This window comes from Typopeltis vanoorti, chromosome 3, assembly GCF_054136105.1.
Source record: "Typopeltis vanoorti isolate ZY-2024b chromosome 3, IOZ_Tvanoo_1.0, whole genome shotgun sequence".
In the NCBI taxonomy this organism is placed as follows: Eukaryota; Metazoa; Arthropoda; class Arachnida; order Uropygi; family Thelyphonidae; genus Typopeltis; species Typopeltis vanoorti.
In genome coordinates, this window is record NC_143551.1 from 142,964,780 (window position 1) to 142,987,504 (window position 22,725).

General features: G+C 37.4%; 1 protein-coding gene across 2 annotated transcripts in view; it reads right to left on the reverse strand.

The window, feature by feature from the left end:
- LOC150108623 (dnaJ homolog subfamily C member 21) overlaps positions 1-22,725 on the reverse strand; it is a 308,358-nt gene that overhangs the window by 37,462 nt on the left and 248,171 nt on the right. For both annotated transcript variants that reach the window (XM_090416082.1, XM_090416083.1), the window contains one exon: positions 11,032-11,238. In XM_090416082.1, coding sequence (XP_090272208.1) covers positions 11,032-11,238 — 207 coding nt within the window. The remainder of the gene's footprint in view (positions 1-11,031; positions 11,239-22,725) is intronic.

The window sequence follows — 22,725 nt, forward strand, 5'->3', positions numbered from 1 at the left end:
AAAAAATTAAAAAGTCTATTTAGAAAATTATCTTACTGGCCCCTGGATATTACAAATGTCTGGTGGCCCATAAGATAAAATGCCATTGATGTTCCATGCTACAAATTGTCAAAACAGCTACCAAAATTTCTTATTCCACTCACTGGACTTACCACATTCCATATTAAAAAACTCTACCCATTTTAATTAAAAATTAAATATAATAATCCTTGATTGAAAATCTAACTTTAAATAATACAGACATATTGGTAAATTTTGACATCGCCTCACTGGTTATCAATATTCCCTTAAATGACACCTTCACACTCTTAAAAAAAGTTTCTTCTTCTGATATCTTAGATCTCTTTTCCTTTGCCATCAATTCTGGTTATTTTTCTGGCACATCAGAAGAACAAATTTTACAAACAGATAGAGGGAATGACTATGGTTTCCCCACCTTCTCGCCTCCACTTGCCAATTTTACATGGAAAATTTTGAAAAACAAAGATAGATTCAGTCCCTGTCAAACCTTCTATTTGGTTAATATATGTAGATGTGTTCTCTATTTGGGCTCATGGCCCAGACACATTAGACTCCTTCCTCAGTCACCTCAATAGTCTACATTCAAGAATTCAGTTTATGATGGAAAAGGAAAATAACAATAGTTTACCCTTCCTAGACACCTTAGTGTCATGCTCATGCTGTAAAACTTGATATAGCTTGGAAATACAAAAGCGCTTCGCATCGATTTTTACAGAGGTCAAGTCTCACGAGAATGTTACAAAAATAACCTTGTTTGTCTCTATATGTTTTATGCTAAATATTACTGTAAATAACCCTATGGGAATTAACTGTATTTATTCCTTCAACAAGAATATTTTAGAATGTCAAAAACAAAGGCAATGCTTTGCCACCAGAACTTTGCATAATAGCTCTATATGAGGGCATAAGAAAGTTGTTTATGATTTTTATGTATGAGAAAGTTGCTTACGAGCTCTACGCATAAACACCTTCAAAGTCAGCGCCTGAGAGATTTGAAAGGTTCAGACAAGTTTCCGCTGCCTGACAAAATACGATCAAAGGAATGCACAGAGGAGAAGAAAGAACGGGTTGGTCTTGAAAAAAGATCGAGTCGTGCCAAATTCTTCAGGGGTTACAACCTTTCGTGCAAGGTTCTGCAGAAGGTGTAATAAAAAGGGATCAGAGTCAAACATCTAGGGAAACAATTGGTGGCAGTTAGAGCTCTTGTGGTCGGCAGTCGGCAATTAGAGGCACGGTCATCAGCAGTTAGAAGAGAGAAGTCGGCAGTTAGAAGCAGAAGTTCCCGAAGTAGGATCCAGAGGAGAATTTGCCCATATGCTGAAACCTCTTGCATGTGCTATTCGAGTACCGCAGGTTGCAGTCCACAGCCTGCCAATTCCCAACAAGATACTGCTGATGCAAGACACTCCTGAAGAAGCCCAAGACTGAAAGAAATGCCATAGAGACTTTAGTGCAAGACTTATGATTGAATGTGTGATACAGAGCCTCTGTAAGTTTACTTTTTTTTTGTACATTTCCTTTCATAATAATCTAGGAGATATGTTATAGATGGACTGATAAGAATTAGTTTAATAGTAACAAGAAGTATCCATAAGAGAGTCATTTGGAATGGTAATGATTGGCATAAGATTTGTGAAATAACTTGGCATAGTTAACTTTTAGTGAGTAATTCAGTTTTCAGCAATTTGATTTAATAAGCAGAGAAGTAATTGAGTAATTGTATTGTATAGTTAATTAGTATTGAAAAGGGAAAGTTTGTTTCTTTATGCTGAAAGTCTAACGGATAGGTAGAGAGCGTAACCTCCCTATCATTTAATTAATGTACTTTGATATTAATGTAAATAAATGTGTTTTATTTATGTCAAAAGAGTGCTGCCTGATCTTTTATTTTACAATGCACTGTTGCTAAAAACAAACTCGGATCTGTGAGCAGGAAACAACTAAGGAAATAAAAGTGTAGTTTAAGTACTTAAGAACCATGACTGTTTACATAAACTTTATTGAAGGAATTTATGCTAGTAAGAGAGAGAAAGAGATCTACCAGACGTACTACTGAGTCTTATGCCAATATAGAAATACTGGTGACAGTCTTAAATAAATTTTCCAGTGTTTTTAGGCATACGACTAGTAATTACAAAAGGTGGATAAACATAGTACGCAATAGGATAAGTAAGGTTATGAGAGCAAAAGCACACACTGCTAATAAAGAATAAAGATATAACAATAACGCATTAGACATCAAATATTACAATGGCGTAGCACACAGCCTCCATTACAATGCATTCCAAATGGTAACCTCTCCTTCACTGTATATAGAAAACCCACTCACACAGGAAGATACATTCACAAACTTTTCCACCACCACTTGTCTCAACAATATGGCATCATTAAACTCTAACCAATAAAGCCTATAATCTATGTTCCAGCAGAATCTCTCTTTCAACAGAACACAACCATATACACACAACACCTTCCTATTCAATGGCTACAGTGCATATAGGATTTAAAAAAAATAATCAGTCCTTCTCAGTCATCCCTTCAGAAATGCCATTGCCATCTACATCTAGGGCACATCAGAAAAAATGACCAGGTCTTTAAAAAAGTACAACCTCTAGACAGCTTTTAAGCCCCACGAGAAACTTGCTACCCTTATCCATTCTACCAAAGATCAGTTCTCACCTCTCTTAGCACCTGGAGTATACTTCAGACAGACAGGTAGATCAGCCACCATCCATTTAAATGAACCAAATCTTGCATCTGCAATCACTATAGTCATGCAGACCATGTACAGGCAGCCCTCGGTTTATGAAGGTTCAATTTACACCGATTCACAATAACGCTGGATGCCTGCACGTGCTTTCTTACTGTAGTGTTTAACTGAGAAACGATGCCCGCAGGCACTCTAGTGTTCGAGTGTTTACAAAAATCTACTATGACATAGTAGCTTGGTAAATCTAGTTTTACTGTTGAATCTACCTAATTGTTCTATTTAATTTTTTTTTTACATACATACGTATTTAAATTGATAAGGTATGTAATTACATACCATGCCTGATAAAAGAAGTGCAGAAAAGTTAGCAGAACTTGGTGTTAAGAAGGCAAGGAAATCAGTCACACTTGAAAAGAAGCTGGACAGACATGTGTTAATATCTGTAGAAGTATGAACTTACCTCCATTGACTGTTACTACAATTATGAAAAATGCAGATAGAATAAAACAGTCTGCACAATAATCTATGGCAGTACTAAATGCAAAACATGTAGGTTATAGCAGGAGTAAATTTCATGAAAAAATGGAAAAATTATTATCATGGGTGGATGACTTGAATCAGAAAAACATTCCTCTGATGCAGGCTATAACTGAGAAAGCAAAAACAATTTTTGAGGATCTTAAAAAGACAGATGGAGGCGAAGACGCATTTTTAGGAAGCAAAGAGATTTAAGTTCATGTTATTTAGATTTAAGTTCATGAGATTTAAGTCTCGAAGTAAGTGTCATAGTGTCAAATTATGTGGTGAGGTGGCAAGTGCAGATGTTCTGGCAGCAGCTGCTTTTCCTAAAGAATTTCAAGACTGTGTAGAACAAGGAAATTATCCTCCTGATCTCATTTTTTTATCTTGATGAGACTGGGCTCTGCTGAAAAAAATTGCCATCATGCACCTTCATTTCCTGTGAAGAAAATTCCGCTCCAGGTTTTAAAGCTGCAAAAGATAGACTTACGCTTCTGTTGGGTGCAAATGTCTCTGGAACTTTGAAGCTTAAACCAATGTTGGTGTACCATTCACAGAGACCACGTACCTTCAAGGGTCTAAAACCCATGCTGCCAGTCGACTGGAAATGGAACAAGAAAGCTTGGGTTACATAAGACATTTTTATAGATTGGTACACAAATTAATTTTGTCCTACCGTGCTTCGTTTCTGTAAAGAAAATGATTTGCCAGCCAAGGCATTGCTTCCCTTGGATAATGCCTCTGGACATCCTCATAACCTTGCTGAAGTAAGAACACCATTGGATGTCAAGATGGTTTACAAGCCCCCAAACACAATATCGCTTTTGCAACCAATGGATCAGGCTATTATATCAATCTTCATATCCTATTACCTCCATATAACATTTATGGAAATGGTAAGAGTCTTGGACACTTCAGGAAAAACTATTAAAGACTACTGGCGGTCATTCGATATTTTGAAGGGCATTAATAACATGAAGGCAGCTTGGAAAGAAGTGTCAGCAAAGTGTTTAAAAGGAGCATGGTGAAAACTTCTTCCAGCATTTATGCATGACTTCGAGGAATTAGAGCAAGAGGAGAATGTTATTGAAGATGTTACCAAGCTTGCACGAGAGGTGAGATTGGACGATATTAACGATATTGCAGCTGCAGATGTGACAGAAGTCTTAGAGAGCCATTATAAATTGCTTTCCAATGAAGACTTAAAAGAATTAGCCAAACAATTAAGTCAACATCCAAAGGAGGAGAAAGAAAACGAAGAAGGTCCTCTGAGAGAGATAAAAACAGCTGATTTACAGCATATCCTTGCAAGCATAGAGACATTGACTGATGAACTCTGTGAAATGGACCACGACTGGGAACAGAGTGCAAACGTAAAAAGGAGTGTAATCGCATCTATTCGATCTTACACTGAACTCCTTAAAGAAAGAAAAAGAAAATCTAGGCAGTTAACACTGGATACTTTTTCAAAAAAAATGCAGGTGATCCAAAACCAAGAACTTCAACATAGAAATATGTAATATCTTTTCAGAGTTTCATATTTTTTATATAATTTTGTTTTGTTTTCGTTATTAATAATTTTATTTTCACAAATATATATATGTATTATCAAAGCTTTAAATATACTAATGTTACACATACTTCATGTGCATATTTTTTGACTGCACGGAACATAACTTTGTACCTCCCATTAAAATTGGGTTTGTTTTTCGCCGATTTGTTTTATGCCCGTTTTTTTCAGGAACTGAAGTGAGGCGTAAACCGAGGGCTGCCTGTTTTGGATACCACTCACAGGATCTTCTGGAAGAAAATCTCCATGTTCCACTACAGTAAATTTAAAAAGGAAAGACTGTTTTTGGAATCTGCAGATGCACTCAGAAATCAACCTAATTTAAAGAAATACGGATGCATAAAACTTCCCAAAATTTGGGAAGCAATAATCGTCAGAGGTCCCAGTTTACATCCTAGGCCACCTATAAATGTGTAGAGAGGGTGCATCACATAGACAGGACTTTAGAGTCACCCAGGTGTTTCATCAAGTACTGTGATGTCTTTGTGTGGGTGTTACAAGTGTTATTCGTAATCCCTGAAGATGTCTCAGTGATCGTGATGAAATACTGGAAGCATTAAAATTAGTTTTTAATCCTTTTCTTAGTTCTGTCAATACTCCATTACACCTCCAACACATTATACCAATCCTTTGTATTCTGTTATCTATGAACAATTTCCCACCCTTTCCTTTGTTGTCTTTTCCATGATTTCCATTGTTTATGTATGATTCCTGCCATATATAAATATAAACACCGTCCTATCATCAATGTATGACTCTTGCCATTTTCTTTCTCTAGTGATTGTGATATCATTTGCTAAGAAATTCAGTTTGCTACAGTGAAGGTTTTGGGCATATACTGTTAGTAATAGTGAGCTTAAAACAACATTAGTTCTATGAGACTGGGGCCAAGAGTTTTCTATAGTTCAGTAGAGCATATTTTGTAATAGAGGTGTTAACTATGGTGCATATCTACTGAGTGCGAGTACACAAACACACAAACCATTTTCCTTAAGATGATGGAGCCAAATTGGTGATTTTTCTGTTGCTGAAAAGGAGTTTAGGTAAACACTAACTTGAATAATCAAGAAGTAATATATCTCTTACAGTTTAATATCATTGCTCACTATTCTGCTGTTATCAAAGAATAACAGTCCCAATTTTTACTAGTCTAGAGGGATCTGCTCTTATTGTAAGTCCGTCTCCAAGTTTTGGGAGGCGATTACTATTACTTGTTCATAATCATTTTTTTTAAAATAATCTGCACACAAACCTTTACAATTGTTCCTTTGAACTTTAATATTGTTAATGTTGTCAACTTCGCTATGATTGACACATGAGCTAGTAAGTATATGCTATCCCATTTTTGGAAATAGGCCTGGAACTCTTTTTCCAGAATACGCTTGAGTTCCTTTATCAATGCTGGATATCAGCAATGTCAGAAAATCTTCATCCTTTTAGCGCAGTCTTTAATTTTGGAAACAGCTAGAAATCATAGGAGCCAAGTCGGATGAATAAGCAGGATGACCTAATTCGTTAATTGAATTTTTGGCCAGAAACTCTCACGATGAACGCACTAAGGATTGGTGCATTGTCGTAATGGATGATCCACTTGTCAAGCCACAATTCAGGTCTTTTTCTCCAAATAGAATCTTGTAATATTTTCAGCACTTCTAAAAGCATTGTTGGTTGACCATTTGTCCCTGTTCAATGAATTCATAATGCACTATCCCCTTGTGATCAAAGAAACAAATCAGCATGGGTCTTGAACTGTGAATGTGACATGCGTGCTTTTTTTAGACATGGCGAACTCAGGGTTTTCTACTGCATGCTCTGGCGTTTTGTTTTAGGATTGTACTGGAAGCACCAGGTTTCATCACTCGTAATTACTCTCGGAAACATGTGCTTATTTGCAGAAAGATCATTTGCAACTTGAACCCAATGCTGCTTCTCTTTGTCTGTCAAGATCTGAAGCACAAACTTTGCAGAAATCTTTCACATACCCAATTCTTCAGTTAAAATTATCCTGTTTCATTTGCAATTCATCAGCCATTAATCACATTATGTTCACATTTGCATCCGTCATTTTGTTTTTGGCTGCTCACTTTTAGAGTTGTCGTTCACATCTCACCCACTTCTGAATCTCTTATGCCACTCAAAGACACTTGACTTTTTCAGAGCATCCACACCATACGCCACTTTCAACAGCTCCAACGTTTAAGTAGCAGTTTTGCCAATTTTCACACAAAATTTGAACATGCTGCTCCAAATTTCGATCACAGATTTTTACACCAGAGTTTACATGCAGATCTCTATTGTTTTTGCAATAGCTAACTCCCAAATGGCTCTATTGGCTTGAGGTTTACACATGCATTAGTTAAAAGATGTACAAACATGTATTACTCACGTGACTCCAACGAAATCACCACACAGGCGACAGTACACTGCTGTTCCGGGAATTAAATTGTCACACCTCATACATATCCATATGCTGTTTTTATAAGTATAAATAATAGAAAAACAAAATGCAAAGCAAACTAAAAAAAAAAACAGACTTTTTTTTTCACCTTACAATAAGGTGAAATGCAGAATATGAACATGGTATGTGGTAAAAGTTACACTATGCGTACAAAATTCAAATAATGCACAGAGAGGAAAAAAATTGAAGTACATGAAAAATAACATTCAGAGAAATTATGTTAGTTAGTCAAGAATGAATGAATGATACACATGCACCTTGAATATTTAAAAAAATATGCAGCCTAAATGAATTAATCATAAACATAAATTTGCTAAATACAGTCGTACCCCAACTTACGCGGTTTCTTATATGTACGTATTCCCGTCCCGCTTCACCACTAGTCGTATCTTTCAGGTGCTGGCTGCATTGCATTTGCCAGTGTCGCACATGCTGTTGACAAGCACTGATGTGTTTTACACGGTCACCATTCATACATGATTTTTATAGTCTACAAACCTTGCGATTGTTTAATGTTATATTCTTGATAAAAATTTTATCATATAAAAAATAATAATGTCATCCAAAAGAAGCAAGTCCGATTCTTCTACAGCTAGCAAGAAAAGAAAAACATTGACTTTGGAAACAAAATTCAACATTACTAAGGATTTTGAAGGCGGAATGAAAATTTGTGAGCTAGCAAAGAAGTTCGATCTACAGGAATCCACAGTAAGAACAATCATAAAAGAAAGGTTTACAGATTTTGGAGGACATAGATTCTAACGAGGAAAGAACTGTAGCCACAAGGCAAAAGGCAAGGAATAAAAAAATCATTAGCTTGCTACGAAGAAATTTTGCATGACAAGAAAAAGACATTATGCCGTCATTTAGATTTTATGAAACCATCGACATCAAAATAACTTTCTTTTTTTATGTACGAAAAACTACAATTATGATTATATTTCTTAAAAAATATAGGTGTTTTTGTAAACCTTTGGTCCCAATTGTATGTTTGTATATATAAATTATATGCAAAATTATACCCCGAGTTATGCGAATTCGACTTACGTGCTTTTTGTTGATCACACCTACCGCGTAACTTCGGGGTTTTACTGTACATTGAGAAAATTATGGAACCAACTACCATGTTGGTTACGTGGTAGTTGGTTCCATAATTTTCTTAATGTATTCTGATCACTGTGCAAGCATGAAGGAAAGGACAAATTTGCTAAACTTTACACATATAGACAATTAACAGGATATGTCTTTTAATTTTTTACATACAAAAGGCAGAAATTGGCAGTATGTATTGATGCCTTAATTTGTGAGTTACTGAAATCTTTCAGAAAGGCAGAACAAAACTAGATTATTCAGCAAGTCAAGTAGATAGTATAAAATTTCTTCATGCAACATAGTGCACAAAAATAAAAGATCGTACATATAAATGCTTGTAATCTTTGCTGTTGCTTTAAAAAGTCAGAATAAAGATATTTCAAAGCTGACTAAGAGCAAAAAAATGAGAGAATCTGCGATATAAAGAGGAAGATTAATGAAATGGAGAATAAACATTAATGCAGTTAAATAAGGGCAAACCAAAGTTACCAATATATAGCTATGGCATAATATATCATAACATTTAAGCAAAAAATTTTATTTTATTATTAACCACTATATAAAAATCACTTTTTCTTTGGAATTACATCTGTTAGAATGTTGTTCAGAAGAAAAAGTGACAAATTTTTTTTAAAATTAATTAATTTTTTCTTTAATGACAACGTTATGATTTTTTTTTCTGTTACATTACTCGTTTCTTTGCAGTTTAGCACACAACTACACATTTTTTCGATATGTAGCCAACAAAAATAAGAATGCTTATGGTTATGGTAGAATGGCACTGCTTGGAGAAAATGGTACAAGGAGAACTGCTGCAGAGGATATAGTTGAGATATTTAATGAGCAGTTCATAAAGGTCTTTCATCCTTGTGAATGTGACATCATGGAAAATTTGAGAGGAGTGAATGATGAGGAGGAGAGGCTGACTGTGAGTGAGGAGAGGTATATGGGGAATTAAGCAAATTTAATGTTAATAAGACTGCAGGACTACATGATATATCACCACATATTTTGAAGGTATGTTCCAGGGAGTTGGCATCTGCTTTGGTATATTTGTTTAATATGAGTCTTACACTGGGTCACGTTCCAAGTAGTGGAAGGAAGGCAAGATTGTACTGCTTCATAAAGGAAGTGACAGAAGTCAAGCATCAAATTATAGACTAATCTGTCTGTCAGGTGCTGTAGTTAAAGGTTTGGAAAGGCTGGTGAGAATTAGGATCCAGAATTGGGTTGATAACAGTGGTATTATCTTTGATGGATAGCATGGATTTGCTAAGGGAGGTCATGTTTTAGTAATCTACTTATTACAATAAGGTGACAATAGCATTAGATGTGGGAGATAGATACACAGTAGAATACTTAGACTTTGCAAAGGCTTTTGATAGATTACTGCATGTTTACTGCATGGGGCTGGATACTAGACTAGTGCATTGGATTGGAGATTGGCTGTCTGATAGGTATCAACAAGTTGTGCAAGGAAGCAATAACCCAGAAGAGGAAAATCACTAGTAGTATACCTCAGGGGTCTGTTTTAATGGCCATTGCTGTCTAACCTGTATGTTAATGATATTGGGGAAGATTAGAATGGGGATATTCAGTTGTAAATGATGCAAAGTTGATGTGAACCATGAGTAGTGGAGCAGATGTTGTGGCCTTAACAGAAAATTTGAATAGACTGAGTGAATGAGAACAGGAGTGGGGGATGCCAGTTCAATGTTATGAAATGTAAGGTTTTAAAATCGGAAATGGGATGTAGAATTTACTCTTGGTGGGGGATATATTGTTGGAGGTGGAGGAAATAAGAGATCTTGGGGTGATGGTGGATAAGGATATGAAATTTAGAGGACATATTGCCAAAATTGTGGGGACAACACAACAAATTCTGGGAATGATGCAGAGGACACTGACTTGTAGAAGTAAGGAGATTCTGGTTCCACTGTTTAAAGCTCTGATTAGGTCACATATGGACTACTGTGCACAGATTTTGTCACCTGGTTTTCAAAAGGATGAAGAGAGAGAGAGAGAGAGAGAGAGATGTTGGAGGAGGTCCAGAGGCAAATGACCCAAACAGTTTCTGATCTCTGGAATGTTAAATATGAAGAAAGGTTGAGACGATGCAATTTTCATGTTCTAGCGAATAGGAGGAAGAGGGGCAATATGACAGAGACATACAAGATAGTAAGGGTTTGTTATAGGATTAATATTGAAGATTCATAAAATGGTGGGAGATGGGGGAGGACAAGAAGTTATCCCTGGAAGGGTGTGAGCAGGGGAATGAGAAGCAGGTTTTTTGCATGGAGAGTTGTAAATGATTGGTATCTGCCTGAGAGTGTGATGCCTGCAGAGAATTTGAATGTGTTTAAGGTGTGGTATAATGAGCTGTGTGTATGACAAAAGGGTCCACCTAGATGAGTGTGTGACTCCATGGGATCCTGGAATATTAATAATAATATATGAAGGGTGACAGCCAGTGCTAAGTGGGTAGCAAAAAAAAAAAAAAAAAAGGTAATAAAATTCAATCTCACTGAACAGAAACATTCATGTAATGCAGAAAAGTACAATTTCAAGGATTGTTTGACTACATCTGAAACTGAGGATCACTGTTTTGAAGGTCAGATAAATAGTAGATTACTATATATATATAAATTATGACTATCTTACCATGGTTTTGATTCAGTTCCCTGATCACAATTTACAACTATGTCAGAGTCATTTTCTAATACATTTATAAATGTTTCTCTATTGCCATCAAATTCTAAACTGGTACAAGAAATACTTTCTTGGAATAATTTTTCATCCTCTTCCATTTCTTCCTTTAATAAAAGTATGTTTTCCTTATGTTTCTTTGAATTTTCATGATTTTTTAACCTGAAAAGTAATGAGAATGACTGTTCTAAGTTTTTGAGGTTATGCATAATCACAATATAGACAATGATCAAGCTAAATGAAAATCTAGTTCACGTAGAGAATATGAACTGCATTTTTTATAAAAGAATTTGTCTTGTCTATGTGAGCACTTATTAGTTGTGCAAAATGTAAGAAATATGACACATTTTCATGAATATACAAAAGATTTAAGAAACGAACCAAATGACCTACTTGTGGTCTAGACATCGCCAATCTATTCATTAATGTACCCAGAGCAGAAACAATATAGTTACTTCAAAATCTATTTCCTCTGGATGTGAAGGCTTAAAGTACTGTATTAACAACAACTTCTTCAAATTCCAAGAACAAATTCTACAAACAGAAAGAGGAACTAGCAATAGGCTCTTTATTGTTACTAATGCTAGTAAACTTGTTCATGGAGTCGTTTTAGAAACAAGCCTTGGAGTTTCTCTCCCACAGAACATGACCAACCTAAAGTGTATCTATTGCATGTCGATGATATTTTCATCACATGCATATTTCATCCAGACAAGGATATGATATTTTCATCATATCCTTGTCTGGATAACAAGGAAGTTGAAGAATATCTTATATCTACAGGGTGTCCCAAAATTCACGCAAGAAGTAATTTTGATAGAAAACACAGGTTTTTAATTAAAAATTGTAATTTCTTATTGATTCATAAAGTATACAGTATAGGGTTATGCATGGAATAGCATATCGGGTAAATGGCCTCCACGGCTTTGCTGGCACATATGCACTCTTTTGTCGAAATTTTCCACGACCGTTTTGCATAAGTGTGGCTGAATTTCGTTGATACAGTGCTCAATTTCCTCCTTCAAGGCGTGGGTGGTCGTGGGCTTGTTGGCATAAACCTTAGACTTCTTGATGTATAATGTAATGCGTATGATGAATCTTTGATCTGTCATAAATTTCACTTTGTTTTTTTTTTTCAGTAATGCCATGAAACCATTGTTTTTTCTGGTCATAGAAGGAGCTCCATCTGTAGCTACAGAAGTTAATTCTGACAGAAGTAGATTGTATTTTTGCAGAAGTTCAAAAACACGATTAAATATATCTTGTCCTGTACTAGTGTTATGCATTAGTACTAGTTAAAATAATTCCTCAAAATGTTGAAATCCGTTTCGCAAGCACGAAGAAACACAGCTAATTGAGCTACGCCCCCAATGTCCGTATTCTCGTCAGGCAATGGAAAAAGCTTCGAAACTAGATGATTTTGCTTTGATCTGAACACTTAAATTGCCGGCCAAATCAGTAATTCTTTCCGCAACTGTATTTCAAGACAAAGAGATTGTTTGAAAAGCCTTCATATTTTCAGAACAAATAATTTCTGCAGCTTTAATTAGACATTCCTTAATGAAATCACCTTCAGTAAAAGATTTCAAGTGTTTAGCTATCAACTCCAACAAGACGTAGCTTGCATGCACTGCCACTTAACTTTCTGATGATACTTTAATAAACATGAACTATTGGTTTTTTTTCAGTCCTGACTTGAGCTTTTTCAACTTTTCTTGTCTCATTAATCCTTTGTAATTATCATATTTTGATTTATGTTGTATAACTTTGGTACACTGATAACATTATTAGATATTAAGCAGATTATTTTATTTTTTACTTCACAGCAAAAATACTCCAATTCCCACTTTTCTTGGAAATTTCGATGTTCGTCAGCAATTTTTCATTTATTACTATCACTTGGTTTCGATAGAGACATGCTGAATATTTTAATAAAAACTGATTTTTTTCTTGAACATCAACTTACCAGACACTAAACAACTGCACAAATTAATAAGCGTAACGTAAATAAACTTATTTTTCTTGTTCACCGAAAGCGAAATATTTCCTGTTATGCACACCAAACAAGTCAGTTCAAACAAGACTGATGACTAGACATGGGCGTGGCACTGGCACGTGACAGTAGGTATATAATTGGCTGGGAGAAATAGTGGGGGGAAATGGTTCGCCTGCATGTAAAGGAAATGCATGCAACATGGCTATATGTAGTAATCACTTTCATTGGCAAACGTTTGGCTGGGCCATGAGTTTGACACTCATGTGTTACACCCTTTTCTCTACTTGAATATGTGGAAAATTATGACTTATGCACTATTTCAACTTTGGTATCTCTTCTGGGTCTGGCTCCAATTGTTAATAATGTTTGTCTTTGGACTTGATTGCAGAGAGTAGAGAAGTTCTGCTTCTAGCTGGTAGGTTTTGTCTGTCATCATTGAGTAGAGTTACCAATGAGATTTTGACAAGTTGAGGAGTGATCCTTGTGGGTCACTCATTGAGATTTAAGAGTGATCTACAAGATCACTCAAGTTTTTAGAGAGAGGTACCACGCTGCTCTTTAATATTACTTCAACAAAGGTCAAAACCGGTCTGGGTAAGGACCCTTCTCATAATGTATAGCATTATACACGCCCAAAAGGATGTGTGCTTTGCATTATGGAATATTAAGGCAATTAATATGAAATCATCATCATCATTATTATTACGTGACACCTCCAAGGAGTCCAAAGACTCATTGAGAAAGGGCACCTCCTCTGCAACTGTCTGTCTCCACCACTCAGTCCACCAACTACAATGAACGGCAAGTACCATCATGATCACCAATGTCATCTACTGCCCACCACCACTATCATTAGTATTTTCATAGACAATCACAAACATCCATGCCCAAGGTGGGATTCGAACCCCGCAGCCTTTTGGCTGGAGAGCGGATACACTAACCACTTGTCCAGCCAGGCTAGTTAGTAATATACAAGTAATCTAGTCAAGAAGATGCTTCACATACAAACTTTGTTTGCTTATATAGAATAAAGGATTAAACAAGAATATATCTTGCATTTTTACTTTAAGAGAACTCTGTTTTATTTACTATTATCTCCTGATAAAGTGAATTATAATTGTTTCACGAAAGTTTTTGATTGTTAAATAAATCTATTTTTGGTATCATTTGTTCTATATTGTTTATATACTGGCATTATATTAGAACATTTCTTCCTTCTTTAGAAGTCTTTGGAATGAAATCCGATCACAGAGTTTATGCTTCAAGCTTATGCCTGATGTGAATAATTTTGAAAAGTTACACATCAATCAAAAATATTTTGTAAGAGACTAACATTTCTCAAAAGATGCTGAGATAATGGAGTAATATCAGAATTCTTAGGATTGTAGCTAAGTCTTCCAAACAGGCATTGAGAATTTACCACTGGACAGAAGTTGCCTTATTGAAAGAACATATGAGCAGCACAAGATTGCACCTTTCTGAAACTGATGGTCAATCTTACAAAACTTCTTCACAGTAAGATAAGACATCTTCAGGGAGGACGAAGGAACAGGATGGGAAAGGGGTTTTGATAATGATAGCAAAGAAAATGAAGCCAAAAAGAGTAGAGGAACATCAGGGTGACAGGGATGCAGAGGTCAGTTCATTTGAGGTTATCTGGTTTGAGATAGAGGCCAACAGGTCAAAAGATGTAATTGGATGCTGCCATAATCCAGGGAGAGGGGATATAAGGGAAATTGAAGTCAACATACATTGGCAAATTAGCATGAGGAATGGCCAGGTAGGGAAGGAAATGGAATTCATACAGCTCCGAGAGATAATTATCTGGGGCATCATGTAATGGAGGGGGATACAAGTTTCAAGAGTGCTGGATCTGATCACAGCATTAGAGAACTTAACCGTAACCAATCTAGCGATGCTGCCTCTGCTTGGGAAAAGTGATCATGTAGTCCTGACATGGGAGATTGCCAGACATGCAGAATTTTCTATTAAGGGATATATGGGAAATTACAAAGCAAGTGATTAAGACAAGCTGAAGTCAGCTTTCAGCAGTACCAAGCCATAAGAATTTGGAGAGAAGAGATGTTGGTGGTGCATGGGAAGTGGTTAAGGAGTGTTTGAAGAAAGAAATATCAGAATGTATACCAGAATGAATGAATAGCATCATTAAGCAAGCATTACAGATAAAGACAAAGTTGTGGAGGGAATAAGAAAAATGTGATTACAATATCCATGAGCAGTACAAGGCACAGGAAAGAAAGTGATCTGTATAGTAAGGAAGGCCAAAACTAATTATGAAAAAATGCTGGCTGATGAAGCCAAAAGAAACCTAGAGGTTTTTTTTTTTTTTTTTTTGCTATGTGGAAAAGAAGAGGAATGACCATGAAAGGATGACTTTAAGAAGTTCTGATGGTGGGGATGTAACCGAAGCAAATCAAACAGTTGATTTACTAAGTGAGCATTTTACAGGGTTGTATCATCCAGGTGGCAATGCTGCAATCCCAGATATGACAATGACTGATAGGAGAATAGAGGCTGAGAAAGTAGAGGTGCTTAAAATATTGCAGACTTTCAATGCAAACATAGTCATAGGATTCAATGACATATCAGTCCATATATTACAAGAATATGCAAGAGAATTATAAGCTTCTCTGACCAAACTGTTTAATTTAAGCCTCAGTACTGGGAAGGTGCCAATGGAGTGGAAAGATGGCAAAATGTCCCACTGCATAAAGGGGGCTCCAAGACAGAAGTAGGAAATTATAGGCCAATCAGCATCTAAGGAGTGATGGTTAAGGTACTGAAGAAACTGGTGAAAGACAGAATTCTGGACTGGGTGGTAAGGAATGTGATACTCTTATAAGGGATAACATGGTTTTGTGAAGGGGTAGGTCTTTTCTTAGTAATTTGCTTACTTTTTTTATAATTAAATAACAATGGAGTTGGTTTAAGGGAAATGGCTATTAAGTGATATTGGTAGACTGTACAAAGGCTTTTGTACAGTCTACCAATGCCTACAAGAACAGATCAAGTCTGTGGTCTTCAAAACCTAGCTGATAGGCAAAAAAGAGGAGATATAAAAGAAGCATATAAGTTATTAAAGGGATTTTATAGGAGTGACACAGAAGATGTGTTTTAGTACATGGTTGGGAAGGGAAAGAGGATAAGGAGGGGATCACCAATGGAAATCGTCCAAGAGTGTGGTTAACAAGGGTGTTAGGACTAGATTTTTTGCTTGGAATGTGATGAATGAGTGGAATGAATTACCAGAAATGGTCGTAAATCCTTTCCTTCATCAGTAAATAACTTTAAAGAGAGGTATGGCAGGTATTGTATGAATAATAGCTAGTATTTCAATAATATATCTCCTGCAATGTGGCTTCTGACATCATGGAGATACCTATATAACAATAATAATATTGACCATCAGTTTACCTTCTGCTGATCTTTGGAATAATTTAGACTCAGTTATAACAAAACCAAACATGCTTCCACAGCCAACAAAGAAAAAATAAAGAAGTACTGAAAAAACCTCCCAGTAGAGGATAAGCAAAGTGACCACCTTACCAATATATTATTATTTCTTTTACATTCTCCGTGGTGTCAGCACAATCATCCTGGGAGATTCATTCAACCAACAACATATTTATCATGCTGAACCTTAAAGTCCTTAACGCTTCCTGCATTCACAACATACTCATCATGTGCTTCATTTACCCACAATTCTCCAAGTAAAAATTCCACTCCTCACACCCTTCTACACACATTCTTACACAACTTCCAGGAATGGCCACTGGGTGTTACGTCACAAATAAACCAAACAAAGCCACCATTCGGTGGCTTTGTTTGGTTTATTTCTTATTTAATACTACTTTGTCTTTACTTAGATCAACATTTTCCTTTGTCCTAACTACTCTCAAGATCTAAACCTAAATTTTGCCTTCAGTACACGATATAGAAACCCTATCTAATATATCTGGATGATTTCTAGATTAATCAAGTGTATCAATTACTCGGACAAGAGGTTAACCTCTTGTTGAGGAAAAAATCCTTTGTGATTACTGTCTGAGATTGTCTCCCGATCAGATACTGGCAAATTTATTTGCTACGCTGCGTCAGCCAATATCTTTAGGTTAGAAGGAATTCTTAAACGGGGAAACTTTCTCAGATAACATACAGAGGTGAAGAATCTACCACTTACTCTTAGTACAAAAATTCTCAATATCAACTATGTTTAATATCGTTTGCAATCGTGGCTTTTAAACATCTATTTTACTCCGCTTAGGTTCCGATTTTATGAGTGGTAGTTTGAATTCATTCTCAGGCCAATGTCAGGTAAAACACAAAGCACATTTATTGAAATCTTAAGGTTATACCTATTATATTTATACACTCAGTCAATTTACTGTCATTCTAAAGTAAAGAACTATTTAAACTAAAACACAACTGGATACTATCATTAGTTCCTTCTATAAGATTAAGCATTATTATACACAAATTACAAGTCTTAAATTTCATTCATTCAATTCTCTTCTAAATTATGTTAGTCATTCACATAAAATATCTGTCACAATTCATCTATCAAGTTTCTCTAATAAAATGCTCAGTGGAGTTAAGCCACTGCTGTCAGCGATAATCACCTAAGAGTTTTATAATATATTGTCCTTGCTCACTAACTATATAAAATTTCTTCACTCTAAATTTCTGTATATTACCAGCTCTTAGGAAGATTAACAGATCCTTCATTTAATTCATATTTCGTCTTACACAGCCCGATCTTTCTACCTTGAATTGGGGTCAGAACATCTCTGTTTGGCTTTTATCCATGTGGTTACTCATGGAGGTCATCCTATTTGGCTTTATCGTACATCTGCCGATATGCCCACACTTGCCTGGTTTCGTTGACGCTTGTCCTCATCAGAGCTGGCGGTTTGGCAGTTGCGCTCAGCTATTCCGTCCCGAGGAAATAGCTAGCCAGGGAGGTGAAACTGCGGGTGTCGACATCTAACATCTTAGGGCAATCCGGAATCCATCAGGAGGAGAGGAAAAACCCAACATCCAACAACGCAAAACACCCGGAAAGGTCAGGAAAAAAAAAGTGCTAAGAAAGGGGAGCAAACCCCTTTTATTCTGCAACCTTGGCACCCTCTTTACTGCTATGTTCTTCCACACGGCACTGGTCTTCTTTGCCCATGAGACGATGCGATATACTGCGTCTCCTTGCGTAGTGTCTTCTGGGAAAACGCTTATGCCTCTAGCCAAACATTCCCGCGAACTTTGGACTTTTTGTTTACATCTTGATAAATATTTCATTTCACATAGAATACCCTTTTATAGTTACATTTTACAAACTGGAAATCTTTACTTAGATTTGAATTAACAAGCTTTCTAATATAATTCTACATTTAAGGTATTTATAGCTCTATTTATAATCCTTTTCTTTGCCCAAGTACAAGTTTCTCCCTGTTGAGATGTTAGACTTTGTTAAGTCTTGAATAAATTAATTTTTCAATAAATTCTCCCATTCAAGATCTAACAAATGTTCCCCCCTTTCTCTAAAAAAAATTTTAACAAAACTTTTTCTCCAACACATCCCTCAATTCTCTGGGGAAAACCTTTCCATTTCACCTGGGTATCAATTCATATCTTGACAGAGCTAAATCTTTAGTTCCCTCATGAATCAAATTCTCTTCATCCCTCTGATCCTGCTTATCCCTATGGCTTATACCAGAGTATCTTCTATGTCTGTTGTAGTTAGAAAAAGGTCATTCGAGGAGGAATGTTCTTCCCTCCATTGGATGTTTCTTCTCCTCCGCAAGCACACCGTAGACTCCACCTCGTTATTTCTCCAGTAATTGCCTACTACCTGAGGATTTCCCCCTTTTCCCCATATGTTTTCAAGCGAGTCTCCCAAACATACTAGTCTGTTTGACCTGCATTTGTACAGTTTTAATCGGTTTGAGTGCACAACCATAGTCTTTCCCCGACGTGTCCACTTTTATTGCTGGAATTTTGCTCTAGGAGGACCAGATTTCCTAGTTTTAAGTCCTTGTATCTTCTTAGCTTGTTAGCATACGATCTTGCACATTGTGAACGGATGTTGCTGGACTCAACTACCAACTCATATGCCACTTTGTTCTCCCTGATGAGGTTGTTCAGATAGTCATCTATATTGGGGAAACCTGTGCTGACTCTGGAATTTCTTAAGTCATTTGGGAACAATGGCTCGAAACCATAAAGTATGACTGCTGGGCCTCCCTGATAGCAGCATGGAGAGCAGTCCTACATGCAAACAGGGTGTGTGCTAAATGGGTGTCTCAGTCTGACACTCGATCATCTGCTAGTTTGGAGAGTGTGCTTTAACGTTCTATTCATCCTCTCGCACATTCCATTCCCTTGAGGATGATAGGGAGTAGTGAACAGTTTCTTTATCCCTAACAGTCTACAAAGCTGCAATAACCTCAGCGGTGAAATTAGAGCCTTGGTCTGATAGAAGGATTTGAAGCATTCCATACCTGGAAAAAAATTAGTTTAAACAGCATATTGGCTACAGCTTTAGCTGTCTGATCCTTCATGGCTGTGGCTTCAGGAAACCTCAAGAACATACCAATTATCACAAGTATGTACTTGTTGCCCTTTGAGGAGGTGGGAAGTGGGCCCACAATGTCCATAGCCACAGCCTGAAAGGGACGCAAGGGAATAGGAAAAGGCTGGAGAGAAGCCTTACCTATGATGTTAGATTTTTGTTGGCATAAGTAGCATGAAGACACATGCTTCGACATCCTCTTTCATTCCCTTCCATAAATATCTATCCTTTACTCTTTTCCATGTTCTATGAACTCCTTGGTGACCTGCTAGGTCTGAGTCATGAAACGTGTAGAGCACCCAAGGAATCATGACCTTCAGAACCAAGATTTTGTCCTTCCATCTCCCCATAATGTCTTGTTTTGACAACAAAACACCATCCTTATCCATGTGCACGGTATCATAGAACAACTGCTCGTCCGAGAGCTTCTCGCCATTCGATAATTTTTTGTATACCCCCCCCCCCCCCCACACACACACATCGGATCCATTTTCTGAGCCTCAATTATATCGGTTTTCTCCCAGATTTGAAATTGGAGGGGTGTAGGCTCTTTCTTTTTCTTCATATCGACCATAAGTATGGAGCTGACAACTTCCATATCTGGGCAGGTGTTTTCCACAGGCTCCGAATCTAGAGACCTTGACAGGTAATCTGCCACAACCTTCGCCTTCCCAGAGATGTAATTCACCTCAATATTAAATTCCTGCATCTCAAGAGACCAGCATATAATTCTTTGATTCTTATCCTTCATGGATGAGATGAAGAACAAGGGCTTGTGGGCTGATCTCAAGATGACATGTTGCCCCAATAACATATACCGGAATTTCCTAAGGGCATAGATAATTGCCAAGGCTTCCTTTTCAATCACGGAGTAGTTCCTTTCGGAAGAGGAGAGCTTTCTGCTAATGAAAGCAATAGGTTTGAAGTCCTCCCCCCCCCCCCCCCCGTTTGTTCCGCCACCACAGCAATTGTATCATTGGAGGCATCAGCAGCAAGAAAAAGGGTTTGACCAAGCCTGAGATAGGTAAGTACAGGCGATTTGGTCAAATCTAAGTTCAGCACTTGGTGGGCACGCAGTTGCTCTTTCCACCATGTGAATTTCACCCCCTTCTTCATCAGCCTCACTATGGGCTCCATTAGCTTGGAACACTCAGGAATGAATTTACGATAAAAGTTGACCATGCCCAGGCATCTTCGAACCTGACTCACCGTGGTGGGAATCTTGGCCTTCAATATGGCTGTTACATTACTTTTGGTGGAAATTATCCCCACTTCGTTCACCACGTGCCCTAAATATTCCACCTCCTTTAGGAAAAATTTGCATTTTGAACATTTCAGTGATAGGTGGGCTCTGCATAGTCTGTCCAGAACCCCACCAAGGTTTTTTGTGTTCCTTTAAGTTGGATGAATTAACTAGCAGATCGTCCTGGAAGCATATGATTCCCTTCCCCAACATATCAGTCAGAACAGAGTTCATTAGACACTGGAAACTCATAGCTGAATTTCTGGCCCCCTGGGGAAGTCAGCACAGCTGATATTTTTGCCATCTGGTGGTGAAGGCAAAATATTTCCTGTCTTCCTTCCTGAGGGGAATCTGAAAATAGCCAGAGTTCAGGTCTAATTTTGAAAAATACCTCACTCCTTCCAGGCCGATCAACAAGTCTTCAATCTTACATATGGGGAAGTCTATGGGCTTGGTGACTTGTTAACTTCCCTTAAGTCTAACACAAACCTCAGGCTACCATTCGGTCTCTCTACAAGGATGAACGGACTGTTCCACAGGGAATTAGATTTTTCTATGATTCCTGCCCTTTCATACGCTTGCAACAGCTTTTCTAGTTTTCCCAGGTGCAGGTCTGATATTGCTTGACATATATGGGAGACTCTGATGTAATCTGCACAGCATGTTCAACTTTATTCGTGCAAGACAGGGAGCCAATTTCTTCAGTAAACACATCAGGTATGTTGGTACACAGACTGAAAAAATTCCTTGATCTCTGCCTTCTCATGATCTGAGTTAGACAAGCTCATAACATCATGCATCAATCTTTCCTTTCACTCAATGGGATCTCCTTCTAAGTTATTTAATTCAACTTGCATAGCTTCCTGCGCTTCCCATTCATTGCTGTTTCAAACTTTGGTCGGAACGTCTTCCCACAGAAGGATAGTGATTGGTTATTAAAATCACACATGAATTGATGTTTTTCTAAAAAATCAAGGCCTAATATGACCTGATTGCCCGTGTCTGCTAGTTCAGGGAGGATCAGCATTTCATGCTATTCCTCCCTGAGGCTCAAGGGGAAACAGGGTGTGGAAAGATTTATAGTAGCCATGGTTGTTGAAAGGAGCTCAACCTTGACAATACTCGTGATCTTAATTGGTTTCTGTAATTCAACGAGACTACTGGAGTCAAAGTGTTAAGTTTCCTGAACAATGACACAGGAATCACTGATACGTGGGCTCCAGTATCGAACAGGAAACTGCATATTTCCTCAACAAATCCTTCCACTAGGGGCAGTGGCATCCTTCCTTGTACTTCTGCTATGGCCACGCTTTGCATTCTTCCAGTGTTTATTTCACTCAACTCGTTCTTGCCTACTAACTCACTATGGTGAGCGATGCAGCTCCCTCTCTTTCCCCCTCTCAGATCTTGATTCACAACATTTTCTTTGCACTGATGCTCTGGAGATATCATAAGGTCTGAACTCTTATCTGGATCAGAGTAGCTTTCGTGCTCCAAGTGGGAAGGAAAGTGTGCACCTGGTTCTTCCAATAGTAATGCTCTTGGGGAACCAGCGTGGGCCATTTCTTCCAATATCCCTTCTCTCTGACCAACTCATAACATTCATCAAGACTTCTCGCATCATTCTTGTAAATAATCTCTTGCAACTCACTGCACAGGCCCGACCGGAATTGTTGAAAGCCCATCCACTCAAGGTGGGTCTTTTCCTCCGCTGATGAGCTCAAGGATCAGGTGATAAACAATACTCTGTTTAAGTAACTAGTCACCCTTTCTCCCCTTTTCTGTATGCATCTGTACAGTTCCCCCGAGAGTCCGAAGAAGCCC